The sequence below is a fragment of the Phacochoerus africanus genome, chromosome 2, assembly GCF_016906955.1.
Source record: "Phacochoerus africanus isolate WHEZ1 chromosome 2, ROS_Pafr_v1, whole genome shotgun sequence".
NCBI classification, from domain to species: Eukaryota; Metazoa; Chordata; class Mammalia; order Artiodactyla; family Suidae; genus Phacochoerus; species Phacochoerus africanus.
In genome coordinates, this window is record NC_062545.1 from 166,646,157 (window position 1) to 166,657,361 (window position 11,205).

General features: G+C 40.9%; 1 protein-coding gene across 2 annotated transcripts in view; it reads left to right on the top strand.

Moving 5' to 3' along the window:
* Positions 1-10,605, top strand: part of DIS3L (DIS3 like exosome 3'-5' exoribonuclease) — a 42,577-nt gene extending 31,972 nt beyond the window's left edge. For both annotated transcript variants that reach the window (XM_047767121.1, XM_047767122.1), the window contains 6 exons: positions 3,381-3,914; positions 6,997-7,151; positions 7,253-7,431; positions 9,129-9,274; positions 9,872-10,046; positions 10,134-10,605. In XM_047767121.1, the coding sequence (XP_047623077.1) occupies positions 3,381-3,914; positions 6,997-7,151; positions 7,253-7,431; positions 9,129-9,274; positions 9,872-10,046; positions 10,134-10,442 (1,498 nt within the window). In that variant the 3' untranslated portion in view covers positions 10,443-10,605. The remainder of the gene's footprint in view (positions 1-3,380; positions 3,915-6,996; positions 7,152-7,252; positions 7,432-9,128; positions 9,275-9,871; positions 10,047-10,133) is intronic.
* Positions 10,606-11,205: the final 600 nt, after the last annotated feature.

The window sequence follows — 11,205 nt, forward strand, 5'->3', positions numbered from 1 at the left end:
CTAGAGCAGCTCACAAAACTCAGGAAAGCAATGTACTTACTTTTACTAGTTTATTATAAAAGTACATGATAGGAGTTCCTGCTGTGGTGCAACAGGATTGGTGGTGTCTTGAGAGCACTGGGACTTAGGTTCGATCCCCAGCCCAGCACGGTGGGTTAAGGCTCTGGTGTTGCAGCAGCTGTAGCCTAGGTTATGACTTCAGCTGGGATCTGATCCCTGGCCCAGGAACTCCATATGCCTTGGCATGGCCAAAAATGGGGGGGGGGGGAAGTACATGATCAAGGACACAGATGAACATCCAGATGGAAGAGATGCATAGAGCAGGGTGTGCAGGAAGGAACACAGAGCTTCCATGAGCTCTCCAGGCCCAGGGAGCTACTCTTCCCAGCACCTCTGTGTGTTCTCCAACCAAGAAGCTCTCCAGACCTTTGGGGATTTTATGGAAGCTTCATCACGTAGGCATGATAGATCAGTAATTCCACTTTCATTGCTTCTCCCTTCTCAAGAATGAGGGGCAGGGCTGAAAGCTTCTAATCATGGCTTGGTCTTTCCAGTGACCAGCCCTCATCCAGGAGCCCACTCAGTCTTCTTGCTAGAACAAAATCTCCCAGGAAATTACAAGGGTTTCAGCAGTCCTGTGTCAGGAGCCAGGAACAAAGACCAATATATTTTTCCTATTATTTCATAAATACACAGAGAGAGAGAGGCATATGAACAGGTAGCCTTTATTTGTTACACACATAATGACATTATATATATACTGTCAGCCCTTGCTTTTTTTTCCTAAACATTTTTGTTTATTCATCAAGACAAAAATGTTATCTCAAAGGCAATGTAAAAAGGAGATGAAAGGAATCATGTTTAATTTTAATTATAGTAAATTATTCTGTTAGTTTTACCATTTTACTTTCAGATGTTAGATAATTACATCCTTTCTGCTTTTCACCTTGTAAAATTCACAGCATTTACAGAAGTGATTAATTTTAAACTGTTGGACTATCAATATATTCCAATACATTTAGGTTAGTTTACCACTCTGGCTTCACTTTTCATTTTCTAAAATAGAGAGATTTTGAAATTATAAAATCCCGGTGTTATCAGGAAGCTTAGAAGGTTTCACAGCTACCCCCCCACTGATGCATGATCAAATCCATTCATTCATTGAACACTTGATGAGTTCCTACCTTATCCCACATCCATCCCTTCCTTACTGTCTGTGTTCCAGCCACACTGGCCTTCTCTGAATTGCCTAAACTTTTCTCAATTTTTTTTTTAACTTAGTGTATCTTGGAGATCATTCCATATTAATGCTATTTATCTATGGAAATGTGATTATTTCCAAACTTTTGCTACTGTAAACAAAACTATACTGAATTATTTAGAATATAATTCATTTCACATTTTTTAAAGTACAGTATATTTGGGAGATCAAGTCCTAGAAGTGGAATTTGAGTCAATAGTTATATGCATTTGTGCTTAGATACACAATAACCAAATAGCCCTCCCTAGAGGTTTTATACCAATTATATTAGCTCCATCAATGTATGAGAATACCAGGTTCCCCACAGCCTTGCCATCACAATATGTTGGGTTTTTTTAGTCTTTGCTAATAGATGAAAATATCTTAGAGTGGTGTTAATTTGCATTTGTCCTACTATGAGTAAAATTTTTTGTATGCTTAACAGTCATTTATGAATACTTTTCTGTGAACTGTTTCATGTTTCTTGCCCCTTTTTCTTCTGTTTTCTTGATCTATTAGTAGTTGATTTATACGAGCTCTTTACATATTAAAAAATTAGCCTTTTTTATGTGAGTTGCAAATGTTGTATATATACATATACTTGTAGGCATGCAGAGGTCCCTGGGCCAGGGATTGAACCGGATCCCTTGCCAGCCACAGCAGTGAACAACAATGAATCCCTAACCACTAGGCAACCAGGGAACTCTGTTGTGTATATTTTTAAATAGAATGATATGGTGGTAAAATGGTTCTTTACTTAGTGAACTTTTTGCTAATTCACCTATCATCAAGACTAACATCCTTGGGGTTAATAGATACAAGCTATTGCCTTTGGAATGGATTAGCAGTGAGATCCTGCTGTGTAGCACTTGGAACTCTGTCTAGTCACTTATGATGGAACATGTAATGTGAGAAAAAAGAATGTATACATGTATGTGTAACTGGGTCAGTAGAAAAAAAATTGTATTGGGGAAATAACTATTAAAAAAAAAAATGGAGTTCCCATCGTGGCTCAGTGGTTAATGAATCTGACTAGGAACCACCATGAGGTTGTGGGTTCGATCCCTGGCCTTGCTCAGTGGGTTAAGGATCTGGCGTTGCCGTGAGCTGTGGTGTAGGTTGCAGACACGGCTTGGAACCCGCATTGCTGTGCCTCTGGCATAGGCTGGTGGCTATAGCTCCGATTAGACCCCTAGCCTGGGAACCTCCATATGCCGCGGGAGCGGCCCAAGAAACAACAAAAAGACAAAAAAATAAAAAAGACTATCCTATTAGTTCCATTGTAGCTCAGCAGTAACAAACCTGACTAGTATCCAGGCAGATGTGGGTTTGATCCCTGGCCTCTCAGGATCTGGCGTTGCCTCGAGCTATGTTGTAGGTCACAGATGCAGCTTGGATCTGGCGTTGCTGTGGCTGTGGTATAGGCCAGCAGCTTTAGCTCGGATTCAGCTCCTAGCCTGGGAACCTCCAAATGCCATAGGTGCAGCCCTAAAAATACAAAAAAAATACAAAAAAAAAAAAAGAGTTCCCATCGTGACTCAGTGGAAATAAATCTGACTAGCATCTATGAGGACACAGGTTCCATCCCTGGCCTCGCTCAGTGAGTTAAGGATCTGGTGTTGTCGTGAGCTGTGGTGTACATCACAGACTCAGCTTGGTTCTGGCGTTGCTGTGGCTGTGGGCTATGGCTGTGGCATAGGCCAGCAGCTACAGCTCCAATTTGACCCCTAGCCTGGGAACCTGTGCCGCAGGTGTGCCCCTAAAAAGACAAAAAAAAAAAAAAAAGACTGATATCCTAGTTCAGTGTCATCCTATAGCATTTGAAAGGCTTAACCCTTAGCCCTTCTTTGCTAGAGAGCCTAGAGAATTGATTCTATCAGTCCTATTATATTCTAATCAAAATGGAGAAGTGTATGGTAGGGTTTATAACATGACATGTGAGCTCATTTTAGATTTGCTCAAAGTTCAGCAGAACCTAATCTAACCTTGTTTTAACTATTTCTTGTAGTAGTGGAGTGTTTGGATTGAAAACATCAGACCAGAAACCTACAGCAATGTTGTTTTTCATTACATATAGGGTCTAGTTCTGCTTATTTCAAAAATGGAAGAATTAACGATGTGAGTGTGACTGATTTTATAGGTATGCTGTAAGCGTCATGTGGGAATTGGATAAAACCTCCCATGAAATTAAAAACGTCTGGTATGGCAGAACCATTATTCGTTCAGCATATAAACTGTTTTATGAAGCAGCCCAGGAACTACTGGACGGAAACTTCAGCATTGTTGATGATATTCCAGAATTCAGGGACTTGGATGACAAGAGCCGACAAGCCAAGCTAGAGGAGTTAGTGTGGGCCATCAGAAAGTTGACTGACATAGCCCGCCACATCCGAGCCAAACGAGACCTTTGTGGTGCCCTGGAGCTGGAAGGAGTAGAGGTTCGAATCCAACTAGATGAGAACAAGAACATTCATGACCTCATCCCCAAGCAGCCCCTGGAAGTCCATGAAACCGTGGCTGAGTGTATGATCCTGGCCAACCACTGGGTAGCCAAGAAGATCTGGGAGAGCTTCCCTCACCAGGCATTGCTGCGCCAGCACCCTCCTCCACACCAGGAGTTTTTCTCTGAACTCCGAGAGTGTGCTAAAGCAAAGGGTTTCTTCATAGATACACGGTAATTCCTCTTTTAAAGGGCAGAGGGTGGAAGGGGACGCTGCATATTTTTTATCTTACAGTATTCTTAAAATCTGACAGCCAGGAGTTCCCATCATGGCTCAGTGGTTAACGAATCCAACTAGGAACCATGAGGTTGCGGGTTCGATCCCTGCCCTTGCTCAGTGGGTTAACGATCCGGCGTTGCCGTGAGCTGTGGTGTAGGTTGCAGACGCGGCTCGGATCCTGCGTTGCTGTGGCTCTGGCAAAGGCTGGTGGCTGCAGCTCCAATTAGACCCCTAGCCTGGGAACCTCCATATGCCACGGGAGCGGCCCAAGAAATGGCAAAAAGCCAAAGAGCCAAAAAAAAAAAAATCTGACAGCCAGGGAGTTCCCGTCGTAGCTCAGTGGTTAATGAATCCGACTAGGAGCCATGAGGTTGTGGGTTCGATCCCTGCCCTTGCTCAGTGGGTTAACGATCCAGCGTTGCCGTGAGCTGTGGTGTAGGTTGCAGACGCAGCTTGGATCCCACGTTGCTGTGGCTGTGGCATAGGCCGGTGGCTACAGCTCTGATTCAACACCTAGCTTGGGAATCTCCATATGCCGCGGGAGCGGCCCAAGAAATGGCAAAAAGACAAAAAATAAAATAAAAATCTGACAGCCAGGAGTTCCTGTCATGGCTCAGTGGTTAACGAATCTGACTAGGAACCATAAGGTTGCCAGTTCGATCCCTGGCCTTGCTCAGTGGATTAAGGATCTGGCATTGCCATTAGCTGTGGTAGGGGTCACAGACATGGCTCAGATCCCACGATGCTGTGGCTGTGGCGTAGGCCAGCAGCTGTAGCTCTGATCAGACCCCTAGCCTGGGAACCTCCATATGCCACAGGAGTGGCCCCAGAAAAGGCAAAAAGACAAAAAAAAAAAAAATCTGACAGCCAAATCTTTGACCAAAAATAGAAAATGTCTTGGCTCTTCGATTACTTTCTTCTTTTTTGGGGGGTAGGTGGGTGGGGGGGTGCTTTTAGGGCCACACTCACAGCATATGGAGGTTCCCAGGCTACTAGGGGTCGAATGGGAGCTGTGGCTGCTGGTCTATGCCACAGCCACATCAATGCCAGATCCGAGCCACATCTTCGACCTACACCACAGCTCACAGCAACACCAGATCCTTAACCAACTGAGCGAGGCCAGAGGTTGAACCTGCATCCTCATGGATACTAGTCAGATTCATTTCCTCTGAGCCACAATGGAAACTCCGCTTTGCTCTCTTCATTTAGTATAATGTAGGTATAGAGGCTTAAAATGAAAAGAGGTTTATTTAGGCATAATTTTGACACATTACAATTTGTAACATAAAAGGAACCTGTTATCCTTGATTTAATTTCATCTACCCCTTAATGCAAATACCAAATAGATAATCCTATTTATTTCAGTATTTTTAAAATGCAGTCTATCTCCATGGCAATATCAGAAGACACCACGCTGGTATAGTACACTTATGCCACCCCCTCTGTAGAATGAGACATTTTACTCCCCACCTCCAGGATAAAATATTTGCCCTGTTAAAAATGATGAATAGGGAGTTTCCATTGTGGCTCACTGGAAATGAACCTGAGTTGTATCCATGAGGATGCGGTTTTGATCCTCAGCCTTGCTCAGTGGGTTAAGGATCCAGCATTGCCATGAGATGCAGTGTAGGTCACAGACACAGCTCAGATCCCATATTTCTGTGGCTGTGGTGTAGGCCAGCAGCTACAACTCCAATTTGACCCCTAGCCTGGGAATTCCCTTATGCCACAGGTGCAGCCCTTAAAAATAAAAACTAAACAAAAATGATGTATAAAGGGGGTTTTTCTTCAATATATCTTTTCTTTCTTTTCTTTTGGCCACACCCATAGCACGTGTAAGTTCCCAGGCCAGGGATCGAACCCATGCCACAGTTGCAGCTTTTGCCACGCTTTGGCAATGCTAGGTCCTTAACCCATTGTGCTACATAGGAACTTCCTAAAATATCTTTCACTCATTTATGAAAATGGATTTTTTTTGGCTCTATCTTTAGGCAATAGTATCTTTCCTTGGCTTGTCCATAGTTGTGCTCTGGTGTATGCCAGGCACACGTGCTGAGTGTTTTCATACATCACCCTGTACCATTTGTTCGTATCTTACAGATAGGGAAATTAAAGAGGTTAAGTATTTGCTGATGGTTTGTAATTTAACAGGGCAGAGCCAGGATTGGAATCCACATCTGTCAGACTTGAAAGTTTGCCTCTCTGTTCATTATCCTGTCCTTGCTTTCCCCTTTTTCTCAGCAGGCTACAATACAGAACTGTTATGTGCTATATTAAATCTTGAAAATAATTCTTTATTTCCTGGGTTTTTAAAAAATATTTAAAAGTAAATAAATAGAACGCTTGCTCCAAAAGAAAAATGGGAGTTCCTGCTATGGTGCAGTTGGTTAAGAATCCAACTTCAGTGGCTTGAGTAGCTGCAGAGGTGCGGGTTCGATCCCTGATCCAGCCCAGTGGGTTAAAGGATCCAGGATTGCCACAGCTGTGGCATAGTAGGTCAAAGTTGTGGCTCGGATTCAGTCCCTGACCTGGGAACTTCCATATTGCCATGGGTGTGGCCACAAAAAAAAAAAAAAAAGAAAGAAAGAAAGAAAAAGAATTTGGGTTTCTTTAACTTGTAGGCCTCAGGTTTAGTTTAGTTTTGTTTTTTAAAAAAACTCCCTCTAGCTCAATAATTCTTGATTAAAAAAAAAGTGAAAGTCTGTTCTTTGACCTGTACAGGACATTTCAGGATGGGGTGTTAGGAATTTATTTCAGCGAGTACTTGGCCACCTACTATGTGCTGAGCATTAACTTAACTTTGTAGGTTCAGCACATTACTACTTAAGAAACAATTTGAATTCTGATACTTTATTTAAACCTCAGAAGCAAACTAGATTTCTGTAGTTGAAAAATGTTGCTTCTGAAGTTTGTCCAAAATAAATTTAACTACTAGCAGATGAAAGTATTCAGAATAATGAGTGAAGAGGTCCTCTCAAGAGTACTGACTTGTAAATTATTACTGGAGACTAAATAAAAGTTTTGCCATTTTGTCAGGTCCAATAAAACACTGGCTGATTCTCTGGATAATGCAAATGACCCCAACGATCCCATTGTCAACCAGTTGCTTCGATCAATGGCTACACAGGCCATGTCTAATGCACTGTATTTCTCTACTGGATCGTGTGCCGAGGAAGAGTTCCATCACTATGGTGAATGATAAAATTTTCCTTGGTGTGGCCATAACCTAGAGCAAGTTGTTTAAAAAATATATTTGTTGTTGTTTATTTTGACTTTCTGGCTTTTTTTTAAGGTCTTGCATTAGATAAATATACTCACTTTACTTCTCCAATAAGAAGATATTCAGATATTATAGTACACCGATTGTTAATGGAAGCCATTTCAAAAGATAAGAAAATGGAAATTAAGGAAAATTTGTTCAGCAATAAAGATCTTGAGGAATTATGTAAACATATCAACAACAGAAACCGAGTAAGAGGGAATTTTTAATTCTATTACCCATCATCTCCTTTGCTAACAGAGTATCAGCTTTATTGTGTAACAGAATGAAGTACCACATATTCTAGGAAATTGAACTGTAGAATTATTCCAACAATGAAATAGCAGGAAAAATATAAAGTTTGTTGAGTAACTCAATACATTGACAAATGTTCTGAAGTAACTTAATGTGGATTTTGAGATTTGACAGGGGTTAAACGTTCTTCTAAAAATGTAGACATGTGAAACAGTATCACCTTACCACCCACAGATAACCATTATTAACAATTCCAGATAATGCTTTCTATTTATAGAAATATTGGATCATACCTGTTTGAAATCTGCCTTTTTAAACACACATTAAGCACACCTTGTCAATATACTTATATCATTGTTTTAGAAGCTGCTTTGTATTGTTTTATATTGTTGCTAGTTAGTGGCCATAATGTTGCACAGCTTTGCACTAGACCATTTGGTGATACATAAGTTTGGAAACTAAATATTTAATATAACTTTTATATCCAATGTTCTAGTTTGATATTGTACAGTCTTATAACCATTCCCTATCTTGGTTATTTAAATTAAAATCTTTTTGGAGTTCCCGTCGTGGCGCAGTGGTTAACGAATCCGACTAGGAACCATGAGGTTGCGGGTTCGGTCCCTGCCCTTGCTCAGTGGGTTAAGGATCTGGCGTTGCCGTGAGCTGTGGTGTAGGTCGCAGACGCGGCTCAGATCCCACGCTGCTGTGGCTCTGGCGTAGGCCAGTGGCTACAGCTCCGATTAGACCCCTAGCCTGGGAACCTCCATATGCCGCGGGAGCGGCCCAAAGAAATAGCAAAAAGACAAAAAAAAAATTTTTTTAACTTAAAAATTAAAAATTCAGAGTTCCCATTATGGCTCAGCAGTAATGAACCCTACTAGTATCCACGAGGACTTGGCTTTGATCCCTACCCCACCCTGGATCCAGCGTTGCTGTGGCTGTGGTGTAGGCTGGCAGTTGCAGCTCTGATTCCATCCCTAGCCTGAGAACTTCCATATGCCACAGGTGTGGCCCTAAACAGCAAAAAAAAATTAAAACTTAAAATAATAAAAATTTAAAATTCAGTTCCTCAGTTGCACTAAGCCCATCTCATATGCCCAAGAGACATGCTGGGCTAGTGGCTACCTATGGGACCACACAGATACGGAACATTTCCATCTCTGCAGAAAGTTCTGTTAGGCAGCTCTAGTCCAGGCAATCTAGTTTACAAGCATCCTTGGTATACACTTTTACAGACTTCTCACAATTTGCCTGGTTAAAATTCCTGGTAATAATGAGTTGCTGAGTCAAAAGGGTACACAAATAAAACTTTGATGCATGTTACTAAATTGCCCTCTAATTTATACTTCCACCAGCAGGGTTTTGGTAGGAAAGATTTGAAAATAAAGGTAAAACATAGTCCTGGACACTTTCCCTGAATGACAAACAAGTTTTCTTAAAATAATCTTTTAAGACGTTTTTGAGGGAATGATAAAGGGTCTCACAAAAATTGATATAATTCATAATAGAGAAGAATATTTTTATTAATAGTTTTCTGAAACCTAGCCTTTTTCAAAAGACATTGTTGCTGTGGGACTATGAATCCCATGTTTCTTCTGGGAGTGTCAGGGAAGTCTGTCATCATGCGTTGGGGTTGTGTTTCTTCTTCCAGGCAGCACAGCACTGTCAGAAGCAGTCTACTGAGCTCTTCCAATGCATGTATTTTAAAGACAAAGACCCAGACACTGAGGAGCGTTGCATATCTGATGGGGTTATTTATTCAATTAGGACAAATGGTGTGCTTGTATTTATACCAAGGTACGTTATTTCTAACACAGTAGTTAAGAATCAAGTAATGTCTGTACTTAATCTAAAAGTACAGACACTGGATATAAACAGTACATTAAATATAATTTATTAAAACATTTACTTTTAGAAGTTACCTTGTGGAGCAGCAGGTTAAGAATCTGGCATTGTCACTGCAGCAACCTGAGTTGCTACTGTGGCACAGGTTCAATCTCTGCTCTGGGAACTTTCACGTGTCGCAGCTGCAGCCAAATTAATTAATTAAATATAATAAAACATTTTAAAATAAATGCAACTCTTTTGTAGTTACCACATGTACATAATGTAAATTCATTATTTAAGTATAAAAGGAGATTAGAATTTAGTACATCTGTATCACTCTTAGGATAGAATTTTACTTATTTAGCAAAACATTTTGTTTCCATCTGCTCAGTGGAAGAGATGCTTGGAGGTAAATAGAGAAAAAGCTGTAGGGGTTTTTTGTTGGTTTTTGGTTTTTTGGAAAAGCCATTTTTAATCTAGAAGAAAAACTAGCATTCTAGATAAGTATATAAGATATGCAAATTAAGAATATAATATCCCTGGATTCTAATTCTGGCAATGATTCAGGTTTGGGATTAAAGGTGCTGCTTATCTAAAAAATAAAGATGGTCTGGTGATCTCATGCGGCCAAGATAGCCATTGTGAATGGAAACCAGGATCCCTTCAACGACTTCAAAACAAAATCACCTCTACCACAACAGGAGGGGAATCTGTTACGTTCCACTTGTTTGACCATATAACAGTAAGTCTGTATTTACATTAAATACAGCTTTCAATACAAAGAACAAAGAATGTAATTTAGTAATACGCATTTTCTCCTCTATAATAGGTGCGAATATCTGTACAGGCCTCCCGTTGCCATGCTGACACAATAAGGCTTGAAATAATAAGCAACAAACCATACATGATACCAGATACTGAACTTTTTCATCAGAGTGCCCTCTTGCTAAAGAGTGACTTAGTGAAAGAAGTAACTAGATCTGTGGAGGAAGCTCAGCTTGCTCAAGAAGTCAAAGTAAATGTCATTGAAGAAGATTATCAAAAATATTGCCAAACAAAGGGAAGAAGCCTATACACACTTCTAGAGGAGATAAGAGACCTAGCTCTACTGGATGTTTCGAACAGTTATGGAATATGAAATACTCTTCTTATTTCATTGAAAGACCTTTGTCGTATGTGAATGTTTCACCTTATTTTCGACATGAATATCTAATTTCCTGTGTCACCCAGTGTTCTAGTTGGTATGTGTGGAATATTTTTCTCAGTATTAAATTTGCATTAAATAAAGTACAATTAGGTTACTATGGAAAGTGATTTTTCAGACAATTAGATACTGAGTCATGGCTCTGCAAATCAGGTTGCCTTGTTAATAAACCCAGAATTGACTTTTGGTTAGCTTGTCTCAAATCAGTTACTTCTGGGCAGTTCCCTTTGTGGCGAAGTGGAAAGGAATCTGACCAGGAACCATGAGGTTGCAGGTTCGATCCCTGGCTTCGTTCATTGGGTTAAGGATCCGGCGTTGCCATGAGCTGTGGTGTAGGTCACAGACTAGGCTCAGATCTGGTGTTGCTGTGGCTCTGGCGTAGGCCGGCGGCTACAGCTCCAATTAGACCCCTAGTCTGGGAACCTCCATGTGCTATGGGTGTGGCCTTCAAAAAGACCCCCCCCAAAAAAAAGACAAATCAGTTAATTCAAAGTAAATTTTAATTTTTCCAGTAATTGCTACATTAGGCCGTTTGGGTCATAGGTCCCTCTGACATCTGTCAGATTAGCTTCTCACGTTCAGATAATGAGATGGTCCTATCCACTTTAAACCTCTCTATTTCACATTTGACTCAAATGCCCCCTGCTGTCCCTGGCACTGGGTTGGGGCTAGGGCATAGGGAGTGGGGTGCGGTGCA